General features: G+C 51.5%; 1 protein-coding gene across 6 annotated transcripts; it reads right to left on the reverse strand.

Annotated features, from left to right (window-relative positions):
- Window positions 1-592: 592 nt before the first annotated feature.
- LOC105487048 (SH2 domain containing 3A) lies at window positions 593-16,415 on the reverse strand. 6 transcript variants are annotated; one of them, XM_071086418.1, is made up of 10 exons: window positions 16,247-16,413; window positions 12,199-12,335; window positions 8,853-9,202; window positions 7,801-7,877; window positions 3,239-3,723; window positions 3,024-3,139; window positions 2,658-2,832; window positions 2,459-2,570; window positions 1,921-2,106; window positions 598-1,223 (listed from the first exon to the last, which is right to left on the reverse strand). In XM_071086418.1, the coding sequence occupies exons 2-10, from the start codon at window positions 12,265-12,267 to the stop codon at window positions 1,063-1,065; spliced, it is 1,731 nt and encodes a 576-aa protein (XP_070942519.1). In that variant the 5' UTR covers window positions 12,268-12,335; window positions 16,247-16,413; the 3' UTR covers window positions 598-1,062. The 6 variants fall into 6 exon arrangements, with proteins under 6 accessions (XP_070942522.1, XP_070942523.1, XP_070942519.1 ...); XM_071086419.1 differs by lacking the exon at window positions 598-1,223 and adding an exon at window positions 1,322-1,575; XM_071086422.1 differs by lacking the exon at window positions 8,853-9,202 and having other exon boundaries at window positions 597-1,223.
- Between the last annotated feature and the right edge of the window lie 3,115 nt (window positions 16,416-19,530).

Raw genomic sequence — 19,530 nt, forward strand, 5'->3', positions numbered from 1 at the left:
TTTAGATACTGGGACTGGAAGGATCTAACACCACGTTTCTTACAGGCCACACAGGGAACAAGGAAGGGAAGGTGATCTTGGGCACACCTTGGGTCAACCCTGCCCCCTTCTGGAAGTTGGCCTATATCATTGTCAGTGGGTGTCTGCTTGTGACTCAGGTAGGGAGAAGGATACCAAGTTTCCTTTTCTTTTTCTTTTTTCTTTTTGAGACAGCCTTAGGCAGTTGCCCAGGCTGGAGTGCAGTGGCGGAATCTCAGCTCACTGCAGACTCCACCTCCCGGGTTCAAGCAATTCTGCCTCAGCCTCCCAAGTAGCTGGGATTACAGGTGCACACCACCACGCCCAGCTAATTTTTTGTATTTTCTGTAGAGGCAGGGTTTTGCCATGTTGGCCAGGCTGGTCTCGAACTCCTGACCTCAAGTGATCCATCCACCTCGGCCTCCCAAAGTGCTGGGATTATGGGTGTGAGCTACCGCGCCCGGCCGGGACACCAAGTTTCATCCCTTCTGAATGCAGTGCAGCTTCTGAGAATGGGTAGCACTTATTGAGGACCTACTGTGTGCCAGGCATTCTCCACCTGCGGTCTCATTCCCAGCCACAATTCTTAGAAAGTACACAGCCTCAACTTTTACATTTTGTAAAAGTTTTTTATTTTTCAGTTTTTGTAGAGATGAGGTCTCACCATGTTGCCCTGGCTGGTCTTGAACTCCTGGCCTCAAGCCTTCCTTCCGCCTCGGCCTCCCAAAGTGCTGAGATTACAGGCCTGAGCTGCTGCACAGCCATGATTTTGTTAAAGGCAGACACAGAGAGGTGAAGTGATCTGCTAGAAATCACAGCTTTTAAGAAGCGGAGTCACATTTGAACTCTGGCCTCTGATGCCAGATCTGCAGGTCACATGTTCACCATGCCCCGGATGACCCTGACTGCCCTCCCCACCTCTGCTGTGAGGCACAGGGCAGGTTTCCGCCTGAGGACGTGAGGAGCCTGGGACGACTCCTTTGGTCTCTTCCGGGGTCTTCAAAAACCTGGGGGTCCCGGGTGTGAAGAAAGGGGTCTGCGCTCTCAGCTGTCAGGCTCCAGGCGCTGTGACAGGACGCCGAGGACGCGCTGGAACTTCTCAAAGCGTTCAGCGCGCGGAGCTCCCGCGCCCCGGCTACCCCAGAGCAGCCTCCGCAGGAAGCCGGTGGTCAGGGCCTCCCTCAGCTCTGGGTTAGGCCGGAATCCTGGAAACAAGGTCAGGTGGGCTGGGGGCGGGGCCCAGGCGCCCGCCTCGCCCCTCCCAACCTCCTGCACCTGCCTTTCCCCTGAGGACTTTGACCCAACAGCGGCCCGGGAGGGACTTGCCCCACCTGCGGGATGACTAGGCGGGGTCAGAGGGGAGGGGGCTTCCAGCCCTCTGCAGGAATGGGGGTGGGGTGCCTGAGGGGCTCTACTAGAGTGCAAGGGGGTGGCCTGTTCCAGGTGCCAGATCCTGGGGGTCCCGCCTTAGGGGCTGTGTGCCTGGACGTGGGGCTGCACCGGTGGCGGGATCCCAGGTTGTCGGGGAAGGTGGGGGATCTTGTCGGCTGGGCTGCCCTAGGATAGGAGGGAGGAATCGTTTGGAGGGAGCAGGGCGTTCCTCGAGATCGGGATCCCTGGGGTGCGGGATCGTTCTAGGTGGGAAGGGGGAGTGGGGACCCGCGGAGGTGGCTCTGGGGTCAGGACAGCCCGCTTTGAGGTAGACGGCCCTGTTCCTATCAATACCGCTGGAAGCAGCGTTTGCTCGGGGTGAGAACCTTCCTGGAGTGGAGACGTCCCAGTTTGGGTGGGGCTCCGGGAGGCGTGGCGAGAGGCTCCCTTCCTGGGACAGGTTGGGTTTGGGGGTCCGGCCAGAGCTTGCCGGATCTGAAGTCTGCAGTACAGAGCAGAGGGAACGCTCACCTAGCAGGCGCTGGGCTGCCACCTTGCGGAATTTGGGTGCGTCCCGGGCCATGTGACGCGCCCCGTGCAGGGTGCGCAGCAGCCGCTCGCAGCTCTCATCCAGCGGCCCCGCGACTTCCTCGCCCTCCAGCAGGCGCACCATGGGTGCCACGTGCGGCAGCGCCACCTCGCCGGGGTCGCAGGGTCCTGCGGAGGGAGAAGGTCTGATCTGGGTTTGGGGCTGTAGATAGGGCATGGGGCAGAGGTGGAACCTAGGACAGATGCAAGGGCGGGGCTTAGGATTGAGCGACAGCGGGGTCTGCGGACAGGGGCCAGGATCACAAGCCCCGTATGGGGGGCGGGGTCTATGGCGAAGGGGCGGAGCCTAGGGAAAGAGGCTGGGATCAAGGCTGGTAAGGGGGCGTGGCCCTAGGAACAAGTCCCGTGTGGAGGGCAGGGCCTAGAACTGATGTAGGAACAGGGCATAGGACTAGATTAAGATTTCTGTTAAATTTGGTCTGGGCCCCCGGAGGATGCCAAGCCCCAGACCTTCACTCACCAGCGCCCTCATCCAGAGCCCGCATCAGCGGCTTCAGCTCCTGTTCAAAGGCCAGCGCAACCTCCGTGTGGCTCCTTCGGAGCTGGCGCCACGTGTGCTCCAACCGGGACACCTGGGAGAAGAGACCTGCGCATGCCTCCTCTCCTGTCTTCCCAGTCACCCGCACTCCAGCTTCCTCCACTCCCTGCTCCCCACGAACCTGGGGCATGAGCAGGGCGCCCATGACCGCAGCCAGCCCGGGCAGGTCCCCCGCTGCCCCTGGCCGCAGCGCCAGCGCCAGCTCTACCAGGCCCCTCAGTGCGGCTGCGCGCTCCTCCAGCGGCCCCGAGCAGCCCAGCACTGCCAGTGCCCCGGCCAGCGCCAGTGTCTCATGCCTGCAGAAGCGGAGGGCAAGGGTCTGGGGGCAGTGGGGAGGTTTGTAATGCAGGGGTGAGGGGGGATAGGATGTGGCATTGCCCCATCTCCCTTCTTCCCTGAGGAACCATGAGTGGGGAGCTGTTTGGAGACTTTCGGAAGTCGGGGGGAATTGGCCTTCCCCAGCCAAGATTCCAAGTGGCTGGCTCACCTCTCTAGCAGTTCCAACCTCAAGCGACATCCATGGGGAAGAGTGAGCAGCTCCAGGCCAGATGAGACCCCCATGTTGTCCCGCTGAACCCTGGTCACTCCCAGGAGGCCTGTGGCCTGCGGAAGGGAATGGGGAAGTCAGGTGAAGTGTGATTATGTAGGTATGGTGGGGTCTTGCCCTGGGCCTGGGGAGGAGCATCTCAGCAGGTGACCCACCTGGCAGTCTACCAATAGCAAGTGAAGGGCAGTGCTCCCAGGATGGTGTTCCAGGAACAGGCCACGGAGAGTATGCAGGACTTGGGGTTCCAGGGGCCGATTCTGGGGGCCCAGGAGGCAGGAGGGGGTATCAGGGGGGCAGAAAGAGATCTCAGCCTGTGGTCTTGTAAAACATCTGTTCTCTTCCTCCTCATCCTCCTCAGCCTCCCACCATGGGGCCTCTGGCTCTGGGCAGCTTTGGCTCAGGGATGTTCCCTGGACACAGGGTACTCGGGGCACCAGCTCGCAGTACGTTGGGGGACGTTCAGAGGCATCAGGAAGTTCGAAGGAGGGTGTCCGGGGAGGCTTCGCTGGTGCCTTGGCTTGAAGCTGCCCATCGGAGGCTCTGAGACTGTTGGCAACAGTTCCCAGGGGAGCAGGGGCCTTCAGCAACACGGGGTCACTGCCCGTTCGGGGCAAGGCAGATACGGGCATGGCGAAGGCTTCTGGAGATCATACAAGAGGGGTCAATGGGAATACACAGAGAAGATTGCTGAATGGGCGGCGGTGAGAGCTTCATGGGCTACTACCCACCTGATCCATCCACTCATTCCAATAATGGGGTACCCCAACCTATCCAGGGGCAGTTTTGAATTTCAACAACCTCAACAGTAGAAATGCTAACATGCTTACACATGGTTGGAAAACTTTGGCATCTCTATCGTTCTGTAAATTCTTTTTAAAAAATTTTTATTTTATTTTATAGAGATGGGATCTCACTCAGTTGCCCAGACTGGTGGACTGGTGTGGAATTCCTAGTCTCAAGCAAGCCTCCCTCCTTGGCCTCCCAAAGTGCTGGGATCACAGGCATGAGCCACCTTGCCTGACCCTATGAATTCTGAATACTACATTTTAAATTTGAATTCTTTGTTTTTGCCCCTCTGACTGAAAGATGGTAAGCAGTGACCCCAAGAAATTAAAATTTTTTTTCAAAGGAAAGGATGAAGGTGGTGGTTGATGCCTGTAATCTCAGCATTTTGGGAGGAGTCAAGGTGAGAGGATCGCTTGAGGCTAGGGATTCCAGACCAGTCTGGGCAACATAACAAGATCTTGTCTCTACAAAAAGTTAGAAAATTAGCTGGTATGATGGCATGCACCTGTGGTCCCAGCTACTTGGGAGGCTGAGGTGGGAGGATCACTTGAACCAGAGGCTGCAGTGAGGTATGACTGCACCACTGCACTCCAGCTTGGATGACAGAGTGAGACCCTATCTCGAAAAAAAAAAAAAAAGATATCTATGTATCTATAATTAAGTATAGATATATCTCTGTCATATCTGTACAGATAGATATCTATATATTATATAAATATATAATATATACTTAAATTAAGTATATCTTAAAATTAACATTAAATATATAATGTTGCCCTATATATTATATATAATTACATTTATATATGATAGATATTTTACTTTTCTCTTTTTTATGATTATATATATATTATATCTCTCCATAGATATATCTATATAAATATATATAATTAATACAGATATCTATAGAGAGGCAGAAAGTATAAAAAATTCACAACCAAACCATGTATGGTATGACACTCAGATAAGTATCAAAGAAACCAAGCTTATTAAACTTTCTTTTTCTTTTTTTTCTTTTTTATTTCTTCTAAACAAACAAAAAAGCAACAACAACAAAAAACAGGATACACGTGCAGAATGTGTAGGTTGGTTACACGAGTATCCGTGTGCCATGGTGGTTTTTGCTGCACCTACTGGATCCCTCCTCTCAGTCCCCTCCCCTCATCCTAAACTTTTAAATGATGTCATTTGTAAGTTGGTGGCATGTTGACCTCCTGGACTATTAGTACTTAAAACTGTACTAAGACTTTTGGGAGACTGTATTTACCATGCCTTTGAATAGGCTCTTTTCTAGGAACTTGAAACCATCCAACAGTGCCTGGCTCACTCTGAGTTAATTAAGGTCCAAAGTGCTCACTGTAGCTGAAAAATCCTCAGAATCTGAGTCCCAGGGTCTCTCTCTCTGACTCTCCCCTCATTCCCTCTGCTTCAGCTACACTCATCTGTCCCTCCCTCCCTCCCTCCCTCCCTTCATTCCTTCCTTCCTTTCTTTTCTTTCTTGACGGAGTCTCACTCTGTCGCCCAGGCTGGAGTGCAGTGGCCGGATCTCAGCTCACTGCAAGCTCCGCCTCCCGGGTTCACACCATTCTCCTGCCCCAGCCTCCTGAGTAGCTGGGACTACAGGCGTCGCCACCTCGCCCGGCTAGTTTTTTGAAGTTTTAGTAGAGACAGGGTTTCACCGTGTTAGTCAGGAGGGTCTCGATCTTCTGACCTTGTGATCTGCCCGCCTGGGCCTCCCAAAGTGCTGGGATTACAGATGTGAGCCACTGCGCCTGGCCTAACAGCTTAAATTATTGTTCTGCCCCGAGAGCCTTTGCACTGCCTCTTCCTTCTGCCTGGTTATCCCCCAGTTATCCACCTTGTTCCCTCCCTCATTTCCTTCAATTTTATTTTTTTCTGCAATGGGGCCTTTCCTGTCTACTATTTAAAATTGCTTGCCTGGGTGCAATGGCTCACGCCTGTAATCCCAGCACTTTGGGAGTTCGAGGTGGGTAGATCGCCTAAGGTCAGGAGTTTGAAGACCAGCCTGACCAAAATGGTGAAACTCCATCTCTACTAAAAATACAAAATTAGCAGGGCGTGGTGCACATGCCTGTAATCTCAGCTACTCAGGAGGCTGAGGCAGGAGAATCGGTTGAACCCAGGAGGTGGAGGTTGCAGTGAGTTGATATTGCGCCATTGCACTCCAGCCTGGGCAACAAGAGCAAAACTCTATCTCAAAAATAAACAAATAAACAAACAGACAAACAAATATAAAATAAAATTACAATACACATATCCATCTTTATAGTCCCTATCTCCCTTACTCTGTTTTTTGTTTGCTTTGTTTTTTTTGAGACAGAGTCTCACTCTGTCGCCCAGGCTGGAGTGCGGTGGCGTAATCTCGGCTCACTGCAACCTCCACCTCCCAGGTTCAAGCAATTCTCCTGCCTCAGCCTCCTGAGTAGCTGGGATTACAGGCATATGCCACCACACCTGGCTAATTTTTTTTTTTTTTTTTAGTAGAGATGCGTTTTCACCATGTTGGCGAGGCTAGTCTCGAACTCCTGACCTCAAGTGATCCACCCACCTCGGCCTCCCAAAGTGCTAGGATTACAGACCTGAGCCACCTCACCCTTCCCTTGCTGTTTTATTATTATTTATTATTTATTTTTTATTTTTTTGAGACAGAGTCTCACTCTGTTGTCTAGGCTGGAGTGCAATGGCGTGATCTTGGCTCATGGCAACCTCCACCTCCTGGGTTCAAGCAATTCTCATGCCTCAGCCTCCCGACTAGCTGGGATTACAGGCGTGCACCACCACGCCCGGCTAATTTTTGTAGTTTTAGTAGAGACAGGGTTTCTCCATGTTGGCCAGGCTGGTCTCGAACTCCTGACTTCAGGTGATCCACCCACCTCGGCCTCCCAAAGTGCTGGGGATTACAGGCCTGAGCCACTGTGCCTGGCCTTCCCTTACTGTGTTTTGATTTTCAACTTGAAGCAAACAAAATTGCCTTATTTCTGTGGTTCCTGGTTTGTTGTCCTTTCATAGACTGTTGGCTCCCACCGGGCAGGGATCTTTGTCTCTTTCTGGTTCACTGATGTATCCTAGCACTCTGTGCAGGGCCTGGGATGCAGGAAGGGCTCATGTTGAATGGGGTTGGGAGAAGGATGGGAAAAAAGGAGCATGAGGGGGCATTGAGGTGAGTCTTCCTTTAGGTAAGACTGTCAGACTCAACTGCTTTGAGGAACTTACCCTGGATGGAGAGGAGCCATTCAGGAAAAAATTAGGGGAATGAGAATGTTTGTGTCACTGGTGGAAATGTAAAGTACAAAGGCCCCAAGGCAGGAATAAAAGCCTGAGGGTTCGAACAACTGCAAGGAGGGCTGTGTGACTAGCATGAGGAGGGTATGTAGCAGAAGTTGTTAGCAAGGTAAGCTGTGGTCAGAACAGGTACAGCTCCTTGGAATAATTGTAAACACACTTTTTGTGTTTTTTTTTTTTTTTTGAGATGGAGTTTTGTTCTGCCACCCAGGCTGGAGTGCAGTGGCATCATCTCGGCTCACTGCAACCTTCGCCTCCCGGGTTCAAGCAATTCTCCTGCTGCAGCCTCCCGAGTAGCTGGGATTACAGGTGCATGCCACCATGCTCGGCTAATTTTGTGTTTTTAGTGGAGATGGAGTTTCACCACGTTGGCCAGACCTCAAATGATCCACCAGCCTCGGCCTCCCAAAGTGCTGGGATTACAGGCATGAGCCACTGCGCTCAGCCTTGTAAACACACATTTTAAGCACCCACAAAGTCCCTGAGTGTTTCAAGTCATCGCAATTGTCATCATTTTCTAAAGCAAGAAATTGAGGCTCCAACAGGTTCCTGCACCTGACTAAGATCTCTTAGGTGGTGAGTTGCAAAGCCAATCCCTGAACCACAGGCCGTTCTGGTAGACACTCACCTATCCCAGTGGGGTCTTCTCTTGACTGTCCCATATGTGCCAAATCTGCAGGCTGACTGTTGCTCCACTTCCTTGCCCTGGGGGACAGAGTGGGAGAGACCTGTAGTCCCCACCTAAGCAGAGTGTCCCTCACCAATATCTGAAAAACCCTGTGTCCAGTTACTCTGTACCAGTGAGTCTCAACCACCCAAGGTGACCTACGTCCAGGGGACTCTTAGCAACATGTGGAGACATCTTTAGTTGTCATGACTAGTAGCCTCTAGTTGGATGGAGCTCAGGAATGCTGCTCAACATCCTACGATGCACACGACATCTCCACCTCCTCCCCCACAACTAAAAATGTTCGGGCCTCAAAACTCAACCAAGGCCGGGTGCGGTGGCTCACACCTGTAATCCCAGCACTATGGGAGGCCGAGGCGGGCGGATCACTTGAGGTCGGGAGTTTAAGACCAGCCTAGCCAACATGGTGAAACCCTGTCTCTACTAAAAATACAAAATATTAGCCTGGCGTGGTGGCTCATGCCTGTAATCCCAGCACTTTGGGAGGCTGAGGCAGGTGGATCACTTGAGGTCAGGAGTTTGAGACCAGCCTGGCCAACATGGTGAAACCCTGTTTCTACTAAAAATACAAAAAATTAGCTAGCATGGTGGTGCACTCCCGTAATCCCAGCTACTCGGGAAGCTGAGACAGGAGAATCGCTTAAACCCGGGAGGCGGAGGTTGCAGTGAGCTGAGATCGTGCCATTGCACTCCAGCCTGGGCAACAGAGTGAGACTTTGACTCAAGAAAGAAATAAAAAACAAAAAAATAAAAAAATTAGCTGGGCGTGGTGGTGCACTCCTGTAATCCCAGCTACTTGGGAGGCTGAGGCAGGAGAATCGCTTGAACCTGAGAGGTGAAGGTTGCAGTGAGCTGAGATCACACCACTGCACTCCAGCCTGGGCAACAGAGTGAGACTCAGTCTAAAAAAAAAAAAAAAGAAAGTCAACCATTGAGTTGGAAAACCCTGAGAGTGCTGGGTGTTCTTAAGGAGGCAGGGAGACTGTGAGTACCTGAGAGGCTCTGTCCGAGCTGGGCCATCCATCAGGGTGTCCTCGCTAAAGCTGCGTCGCAGAGGCCTCTGCCAAGTCACAGGCCTGGAGACCACAGCCCCTGTGGCCTGGGACAGTGGGCGCCTGCCTGTCACATAACTGCGAACCAGAGCGGGCATGCTGGGGAACTGCTCATCCTCCAGCTGAAAGAGAGCTGTGGGTCGGCCTGGCCGGGGACGCAGGGCCACACGGAACACCTCGAAATGGAGGGCTGAGCCCCGCCAGCGGCAGGAGATCACGGGGTGGCCCCCACGAGACCCAGAGGCACGAACCAGGAAGTCGCCATCTTGCTGAAGAAGAGCTTCAGCCTTCTGTGGATGGAGGTCAGGGGGCAGAGGAATTAAGAATGAGCCCAGAGCAGTGGTTAATGGTGTCTCCCCCCATCATCACCCCCACCACCCAAGAAAAGCTACCCCAGTGAAACTTCTGTGGCAGACAAAGACTGGGAAGTTTCACACCAAGTTCTGTCCCCTATTCTGCTGGCACCTATGTAGACTACATTTCCCAGGCTCCCTTGCAGCTAGGGTTGTCATGTGATAACTGACCAATGGGATGTGGGGTAGAAGGGCTATGGGAAATATCCAGACCTGGTCCATAAAACCCTCCTGCACAGTCTTGTAGGTTCTGTCCCCTATCTGTCAGCTGATAACCCCAAAGCCCTGAGGGATGACAGAACTACATGATACACTTGGCTCCCGACTGATTTATGGAGCTTTGCATCTCCACTTCTCAACCACCTTGGACTATGACATTAACATATTGACTGTGTTTAGCTGGTGATATATTGGGAATGTTTGTAACTAGCCACTAGGTGATGCTGACCGATGCAACATCCAATTTGGTAAATGCACTGGGCTTGTTATGCAAATATGGCTTCAAGAGACGCCATTAGCTGGATGCTTCCAGATTGGGGCCCCCTCTTTTATAAACATTTGCAAGCAGTCTTATGCTAGCTGTGGTGGCTGGTGTCAGAATAGGGTAGGAAGGGTGGGGCACAGTGGTTCACACCTGTAATGCCAGCACTTTGGGAGGCTGAGACAGGCAGATTACTTGACATCAGGAGTTTGAGACCAGCCTGGGCAACATGGCAAAACCCTGTCTTTACCAAAAAATATAAAAATTAGCTGGGCATGGTGGTGTGCACCTGTCATTCCAGCTACTCAGGAGGCTGAGGTGGGAGAATTGCTTGAACCCAGGAGGCAGAGGTTGCAGTGAACCGAGATGGAGCCATTGCATTCCAGCATGGGTGACAGAGCGAGATCATGTCCCAAAAAAAAAAAAAAAAAAAAAAAAAAAAAAAATGGTGTGGGGCAGCAGGCAGAAAGGCCAGGACCCCAGAGAGAGGCAAAGTAGAGGTGAATGTGGAGTCTGGGCACTGAATAATAGATGTAGCAGACACACGTGTAACCCTTACTATATGTCAAGCACTGCTTTAAATGTAAAGGGTATTAACTCCTGTAATTCCTGTAACAAGGGTGGTAGGTATTATTATACCTTTTTTCTTTTTTTTTCTTTGAGATGGAGTTTTACTCTTGGTGCCCAGGCTGGAGTGCAATGGCACGATCTCGGCTCACTGCAACCTCTGCCTCCCAGGTTCAAGCGATTCTCCTGTCTCAGCCTCCTGAGTAGCTGGGATTACAGGCACGTGCCACCATGCTCGGCTAATTTTTTGTATTTTTAGTAGAGATGGGGTTTCATAATATTGGTCAGGCTGGTCCCGAACTGCTGACCTCAGGTGATCCACCTGCCTCGGCCTCCCAAAGTGCTGGGATTACAGGCATGAGTGACCATGCCTGGCCCATTTTTTTTTCCAGCCTTTTTTTTTTTTTTTTTTTTTTGAGTCAAGGTCTCTCTCGATTGCCCAGGCTGAGTGCAGTGGAGCAATCATGGCTCACCCACAGCCTTGACCTCCTGGGCTTAAGCAATCCTCCCATCTCAGCCTCCTGAGTAGTTGGGACAACAGTTACATGCCACCTATGCCTGGCTAATTTTTGTATTTTTTCTTTTTTTTTGTAGAGACAGAGTTCTGCTATGTTGCCCAGACTGGTTTGGGACTCCTAACCTCAAGTGATCCTCCTGCCTCAGCCTCCCAAAGTGCTGGGATTACAGGCATGAGCCAACATGCCTGGCCTGCTATCCCTATGTTAAAGATGGGGAGACTGAGGCCCAGAGAGGTCAAATACCCTGCCCAAGGTCACACACAATATAAGTTGTAGGGTTTGGATTTGAACCTAGGGTGTCTGGGTCTAGATTATGGGCTTTTAACTTTTTTTTTTTTTTTTTTTTTTTTGAGACGGAGTCTCTGTCTGTGGCCCGGGCTGGAGTGCAGTGGCCGGATCTCGGCTCACTGCAAGCTCCGCCTCCCGGGTTCACACCAATTCTCCTGCCTCAGCCTCCCGAGCAGCTGGGACTACAGGCGCCCGCCACCATGCCCGGCTAATTTTTTTTATTTTTAGTAGAGACGGGGTTTCACCGTGTTAGCCAGGATGGTCTCGATCTCCTGACCTCGTGATCCACCCGCCTTGGCCTCCCAAAGTGCTGGGATTACAGGCTTGAGCCACCGCGCCCGGCCCGGGCTTTTAACTATTAAGCTATACTGCTTCTCATGATTTCATTAGATGCTCAGGGTCCCAGAATTTTTGGAGGTGACAACTGAGTTTCAGATGGAGGTGGGAGCCTCAGATTTATTTGTTTGTTTATTTATGTTTTTGACAGAGTCTTACTCTGTCACCCAGTCTGGAGTGCAGTGGCACAATTTTGGCTCACTACAACCTCTGCCTCCTGGGTTCAAGAGATTCTCCTGCCTCAGCCTCCCAAGTAGCTGGGACTACAGGCGCATACCACCACGTCTGGCTAATTTTTGTATTTTTAGTAGAGATGTGGTTTCACCATGTTGTTCAGGCTGGTCTTGAACTCCTGACTTCAAGTGATCCACCTGCCTCGGCCTCTCAAAGTGTTAGGATTACAGGCGTGAGCCACCATGCCTGGCTCAGGAGCCTCAGATTTAGAGGGAAATACCAGGAGGTAGATGGAGTTCAGAGGGAGAGACAGCCTGAGCCAAGAGTGGTTTGGGGGGCATTAGGACTCTCCTTAAGCTTCATCACCAATCTCATCATCCCAAAGAAAGTGATAATTTAAATATAGTGACAGTCCCCAACCAGCCAACCTTCAAGACAGTCCCCAGCCCTCTGCCATCTGTCCCAATAGACCTTGGCACTAAGTCCCTCATCCAGGGACCCAGGAGTCCTCAGCAAGGGTGGGAGAGACTCCCCACCAGATGGTGCCGAGGCCTTGCTGTGGGTGGTACCTGGCGGGACAGGAGGCCGTGGTACCAGGGTTGGCCAGCAAGGTCTTCTCCATCCTGTGGCACCTGCATGGAGCTCTTGGGGACAGAGGGTTCAAGGGCTGAGCTCTGCACTTGCAACAGGCCTCAGTCGTCCACATCTGTAAAATGGGAATAATTAGCCCTGCTTGAGTGTCTGGGTCAGCTTCTTCTATCCTCTTCTTAATTTTGGAGACAGCTCCATCAAATCTTTTTTTTTTTTTTTGAGACAGAGTTTCATTCTGTCACCCAGGCTGGAGTGCAATGGTGTGATCTTGGCTCACTGCAACCTCTGCCTCCTGGGTTCAAGCGATTCTCCTGCCTCAGCCTCCCAAGTAGCTGGGATTACAAGCATGCACCACCACACCCAGCCAATTTATTTTTATTATTATTATTTTTTGTATTTTTAGTAGAGACAGGGTTTCTCCATGTTGGCCAGGCTGGTCTTGAACTCCTGACTTCAGGTGATCCACCCGCCTCAGCCTCCCCAAAGTGCTGGGATTACAGGCACAAGCCACCGCACCCAGACTTTTTTTACATTTAAAGAGAGAGGTCTCACTGTGGTGCCCAGGCTGGAGTGCAGTGCCTATTCACAGGTGTGATCATAGCACACTTTAGCCTTGAATTCCTGGGCTCAAGGAATCCTCTAGCCTCAGCCTCTCAAGTAGTGGGGATGACAGATGTCACCATCGTGCCTGTTCCAAATATAATAGAATTTTTATGAAGAAAGAAACATGACTGATGATGACATCATGCCACCCCATCTTGCAGAAATGTAATTAATGAATTCACTGAACCCCCATTTATTGAGCACCTATGGGGTCCCAGGCTCTGTTCTAGTCCCTAGAGACATAGCATTGAACAAAACCGATGGAAATCTCTGGTCTTGGGAACTGACATTCTACTGGGGAGAGGCACCTCAGAAATGAACTAGATGACGGTGTACATGAGTGAGTTCTAGACAAAAAAACTAAACCGTGGATGGGATATAATGAAAGTACAGGTGCTGGGGTGAACACTTTTTTTTTTTTTTTTTGAGACAGGGTCTTGCTTTGTTGCCCAGGCTGGAGTGCAGTGGTGCAATCACAGCTCATTGCAGCCTTGACCTCCTGGGCTCAAGTGATCCTCTCACTCATCCTTCTGAGTAGCTGGGACTACGAGCATGGGCCACTGTACCTGGCTAATTTTTTTTTTTTGAGACCGAGTCTCACTCTGTTGCCCAGGCTGGAGTGCAGTGGTGTGATCTCAACTCACTGCAACTTCCACCTCCTGGGTTCAAGCAATTCTTGTGCCTCAGCCTCCTGAGTAGCTGGGACTACAGGCGTGTGACACCATGCCTGGCTAATTTAAAATTTTTTTTTTTTTTTTTTTTTTTTTTTTTTTTTTTTTTTTTTTTGAGACGGAGTCTCGCTCTGTCACCCAGGCTGAAGTGCAGTGGTTGGATCTCAGCTCACTGCAAGCTCCACCTCCCGGGTTTACGCCATTCTCCTGCCTCAGCCTCCCGAGTAGCTGGGACTACAGGCGCCTGCCACCTCGCCTGGCTAGTTTTTTGTATTTTTTTAGTAGAGACGGGGTTTCACCGTGTTAGCCAGGATGGTCTCGATCTCCTGACCTCGTGATCGGCCCGTCTCGGCCTCCCAAAGTGCTGGGATTACAGGCTTGAGCCTGTAGTAGTAGAGATGGGGTTTCTCCATGTTGGCCAGGCTGCTCTCGAACTCCTGACCTCAGATGATCCAGCTGCCTCAGCCTCCCAAAGCACTAGGATTACCAGCATGAGCCACTGTGCCTGGCCATGCCTGGCTAATTTATATATATATATATATTTTAAAAAATATATATATATATTTTAAAATATATATATATATATATCGGGTCTTGCCATGTTGCCCAGGCTGGGTGAACATTTTTGACTATGTGGCCAGGGAAGGTCTCATTGAGTAAAGTCTGGAAGGAATTCTGGGGAGTGTGCCAGGTGACTGGGTGAAAAAACATCCCAATCAGGGGGAATTTAACTTACAAAGGTCCATGGCTTCTCGGCAACCTATGCGCACACTCAGAGGTTCTCAGGATAGGTGCAAATCTAACCCCTATTTTTTGCTTTAGAATGCAACACTGGCAGGGCCAGGCGCAGTGGCTCACTCTTGTAATCCTAGCACTTTGGGAGGTAGAGGCGGGTGGATCATCCGAGGTCAAGAGTTTGAGACCAGCCTGGCCAACACAGTGAAACCCCGTCTCTACTAAAAATACAAAAATTAGCCAGGCATGGTGGTAGTCCCAGCTACTCAGGAGGCTGAGGCGAGAGAATCGCTTGAACCCGGGAGGTGGATCCTGCAGTAAGCTGAGATCACACCACTGTACTCCAACCTGGGCGACCAAGCAAGACTCCATCTCGGGGGGGGAAAAAAAATGTAACCCAGGGTTAAGATTTTTAGAAGGTCACATTTTGTAGCAATGTCAGCAAACAGCAATGTTGCCTTTGCAGGTCCTTGTATTTCAGAGCCCATATATTTGGTCATCATGATGATCGAATTTAGATCTCAGACATTTTGGTAGTTTCCTGATAATCTCACAGGCCTCAGGGCCAGTGTGTCTCAGGTGTCTGTCTGGTGGGGGAGATTTCTCTGGATGGTCCAGAAGAAGATAATCTGCTTCTTACTCTCCTGCAAGCTCTCCCCGCAGCCCTGCAAAGTCTTCTGGGTCTGGTAGGGTCTGCAGAGAAATTTCTGTCTCCTGAGTCAGCAGGAAGTTCTCAGACTAGCCCTAGGTGGCTTTAGGGGAGGAGCTCTGGGCAGGGAGCCAGCGGCCCGTGCCGCATACCTGAAGCCAGGTGTGTCTTTGGAATGCCTTTGCACTTCCTGTTTGTCACCTGGACCAGGGCTAGCCTCGGTCTCAGAGTCTCCCAACCCCAAGTTCCTGCCTTGTGTCTCCCTTAGTGAGAGTGAAGTTGAGTCAATGGCAAGGTTCTGGTTAGTTTGGGGACACAGGGTGGCCATAGGTCAGCCAAAGGCCAACTAAGTCATTCTCCTGCCTCTGAGTCCTTTGAGGTCATTTATTCGGGCACAGAAGAGAAGAAGGGGGCAGAGTCAGGCATCAGACCAAGCATGGGGAGAGGAGAGGGAATTATTCATGTTCCAGTTGGATCATAAACATGTGTCCAAGTGTGGGGAGGGATGTGGAGGGTGGGAACCACCAGCACAGGCGATACAAACACAGATGTATGCAGGACTCGCTTTTGACATTGGACGAACATTGCTGGAGCACTTGCTGTGCACCAGGCTCTGTTCTAGAACCTAGAGATACAGTGACTAAGGAGATTAAAGCCTGGCACCGCCCTACCCTCCAGAGCTTGCAGTCAGCTGGGCAAGAGAGACCACAAACAAGCGCGAGATGAATGGAGAAGACAGACCATTTTCTAAGAGTTATCAATGAAAGTGATAAGCCAGGGAGATGTGATAAAGGAGGCTGGACAGGACAACCTCTCCTATAAAGTGACATTGGAACTGAGACCTCAGTACAGAAGGAGGCAGTTAGGCAAAGATTTCGAGGAGTCGTCTGGGTGAGGGGTACAGTAAGGGCAAAGGCCTGGAGGTGAGGTGGACTTGCTTTTTATATTTTACATCATCAAGGCGGCTGGTGTAGCCGGAATACCATGAGCAAGGAGCAGATAGGAGGGCAGCGATGTTAGAGAGATCAGGAGGAGAGACCGGGCAGAAACTGGTGGACTTTGAATTTTAATCTCTACTGCCCAAGGGTTTTAAGTAAAGGAGGAGCCCGATCTGATTCGCCGTTTAAAAGGATCACTCAGGCAAAAATGGAAACAATGGCTTTCTGTGCTGCACAGGAAATACACTTAGGGGATCACGCCCAGGTGAGCCCGGGCACACCGACACGCGTAATGCACAGCGACCCACTCATTCGCGAGGCGACCTCTTCTACCCCAGATCCTCCCTGCGAGCCGATGGCCCCACCTGGAAAGAGAGGACGCCCCATCCCAATAATCTTGGTTCTGGATCTGCCCTGGGGCTCCACTCACCTAGGCAGGACCAGCGGGGCTCCCACGAGGCTGGGACCAGGCGGAAGCTGAGGCTCTGCGGGCTCGGGGCTGCTGTCACCCCCGCCCTCCACTTTGCCACCGCCCCAGCCTTCCGAGACCACACCTAGTGGGAACCCAGCCCAGTTACCTGACCACGGCTCCTGCAGGCCCCGCCCCCTGCAGGCCCCGCCTCAAACTAACTTCCCAGGCTCTTGCTCCGCCCCCTTGAAACAATTTTTTTTGCTTCTAGCCACGCCCCCTGTGCGTGGCACTGCTTTCTCCATAGAACCGGCCCACTAGGGGAGCACTGCGCATCTTTTCCTGTCAATGGCCCCGCCCCTTGTACATAGCCACGCCCACCCCGAGTGACTACGCCCACTCGCAACCACCTCCTTCTTAGCCCCGCCCCTTAAGGAAATAGAACAAATTTCATCCCAACGTTCCCGCCCCTTAGAACCCGGCCTCTCCCTTCCACCCAGGCGGCCTCAAGCACCCATGGTCCTTTGGTACCAGGGTGGGGTGGGGTGGGGTATCTCTCTCCCTTCCCCGCCAAGGCTCTGGGTCAGGGCAGGGCAACTCCCTCGGGCTCTTACGCCAGGCTGGGGTAGCTGCGGCGGCTGTGACGTAAGGAGGGGTGCGCTTCCTCCAGACCGCCCTCCTGGATTTTCCGGAAAGAAGCCCCATTTGGGTGGCGGGTTTTGTGGAGAGATATCCGGGAAAACGCGACAGCTTCCTTCAGTGACAGCACGCTGGAGGGGGGCGGGACTTTGGGGGAGGTGGAAGGCAAATCATTCAGGTGGTTTCCTAGGTGGGAGGAAGGGTAGGGGGGACTTCCATCATGATGCCTGGAGATGAACAAGAGAAAAGGTGACAGGGACCTAGTGCAAGAGAGAGGACGCTTTGGCCACGTTTATTGATAAGTTCCTCATATTAACATCAGTCTTGTCTTGTAGAGACGGTGTCTTGCTATATTGCCCAGACTAGAGCGCAGTGGCCTGATCATAGCTCACCGTAGCCTCAACTTCCTGGGCTGAAGCGATTCTCCCGCTTTAGCCTTCCAAGCAACTGAGGCTAAAGGTGCACACCACCACGCTCAGCTAATTTTATTTTATTTTTTTGTAGAGATGGGGTCTTAGTATGCTGCCCAGGCTCTGGAACTCCTGGGCTCATGCGATCTTCCTGCCTTGGCCTCCCAGAGCGCTGGGATTACAGACATGAGCCACTGTGCTTGAGCCAGTAACCACAGTCTGAAAAGCAGTAGCAGCAGCTAACATTTATTGAGCACTTACTGTATACCAGGGCTGTTCTGTCAACTCGCTTTTTTTTTTTTTTTTTTTCTTTTTGAGATGGAGTTTCACCCTCGTTGCCCAGACTGGAGTGCAGTGGTAGCAATCTCAGCTCACTGCAACCTCCACCTCCCAGGTTCAAGCGATTCTCCTGCTGCAGCCTCCCGAGTAGCTGGGATTACAGGCTAATTTTTGTATTTTTAGTAGAGACGGGGTTTCACCATGTTGGCCAGAGTGGTCTCAAACTCTTGACCTCATGTGATTCACTTGCCTCGGCCTCCCAAAGTGCTGGGGTTACAGGTGTGAGGCCTCTATTTTACTTTTCAAACAGACCACCCTGTAAGGGTGATAGGTAGTATTTTCATCACTTCCATTTTCCAGATGGAGACACTGAGGCACAAGGCAGCTAAACCATTTGCCCAAGTTAACCTGGCTTGTAAGTGGTAGAGGCGAGAATCAAACCCGGAGCTCCGGAGTTTCATCCTGTCTGCCTCCCTTTCAATCTTCGCATGCCTACTTTCTCCAGGATGCTGATTTGCAGTGAAAGTTACTCACCCACCATTTTGCAGATGAGGAAATTGAGACCTAGAGGGCCAAGGATGCTTGGGGATGAAAAGTTTTGATGCTGTAGGGTTGCAAAGCAGGGAATTTCCAGACTGGGCTCCCCCCACCGGCCCTGGCCAATGTGGAACAGACTCCAAGCTCAAGAGCGGAAGAACGTTTCTTCCTTATCCCCCATCGGTCTAGTATTGGTACAGTCAGAGGCTATGGGCCTGTCCAGGGAAGGGGTCTAGCGCCTCCTCGTGGTTATAATAATTTTAAAAGAGGGCCCAGTACTTTGGGAGGCGGAGGTGGGCAGATCACCTGAGGTTAGGAGTTTGAGACCAGCCTGACCAACATGGTAAAACCCTGTCTCTACTAAAAATACAAAATTAGCTGGGTGTGGTGGCGTGCGCCTGTAATCCCAGCTACTGGGGAGGCTGAGGCAGGAGAATCACTTGAACCCGGGAGGCGGAGGTTGCCGTGAGCTGAGATGCACCACTGCACTCCAGCCTGGTCAATAGAGCAAGACAAAAAAAAAAAAAAAAAAGACACTATTGCAGTCTATAAGGAGAGGGATGTTGGTAGCTTGGATTTGGGTGGTGGCCATGGACATGATGATAAAGGGATGGATTTGGGATAAATGTCAGGTGCAGTCAATAGAGCTTTCAGTTATTCATTCAACACGTATTTACGAGGCATGCATATGTGCCAGGTGCTGCATAAGAGAGGGGTCAGTAGTGTACCAAAGAGACACAAATTCCTGAATAGACAATAAAGAAACAAGGATGACCGGGCGTCATGGCCCACATCTGTAATCCCAGTGCTTTGGGAAGCCGAGATGGGAGGATTGCTTGAGGCCAGGAGTTCAAGACCAGCTTGGGCAACATAGTAAGAGCCCCTCTCTGCAAAAAAGTTTAAAATTAGCCAGGCACAGTGGCACAAGCCTGTAGTTCCAGCTACTTGGGGGTCTGAGGCGGGAGGATCACTTGAGCCCAGGAGCTTGAGGCTGCAGTAAGCTATGATCATGCCACTGCACTCCAGCCTGGGTGACAGAAGAAAGAGGCTGGGCACAGTGACTCAAGCCCATAATCCCAGCACTTTGGAAGGCCAAGGCGGGCAGATTACTTGAGGTCAGGAGTTGGAGACCAGCCTGGCCAACATGCTGAAACCCTGTCTGTGAAAATACAAAAATTACCTGGGCATGGTGGTAGGTGCCAGTAATCCCAGCTGCCTGGGAGGCTGAGGTGGGGGAGAACCTGGGAGGCGGAGCTTGCAGTGAGCTGAGATCATGCCACTGCACTCCAACTTGGGTAACAGAATGAAACCCTGTCAAAAAAGAGAAAGAGAAAGAGAAAGAGAGAGAGAGAAAGGAAGAAAGAAAGAGAGAAAGAAAGAAAGAAAGAAAGAGAGAAAGAAAGAGAAAGAAAGAAAGGAAGGAAGGAAGGAAGGGAGGGA

The sequence above is a fragment of the Macaca nemestrina genome, chromosome 20 (genome assembly GCF_043159975.1).
Source record: "Macaca nemestrina isolate mMacNem1 chromosome 20, mMacNem.hap1, whole genome shotgun sequence".
Taxonomy (NCBI): Eukaryota; Metazoa; Chordata; class Mammalia; order Primates; family Cercopithecidae; genus Macaca; species Macaca nemestrina.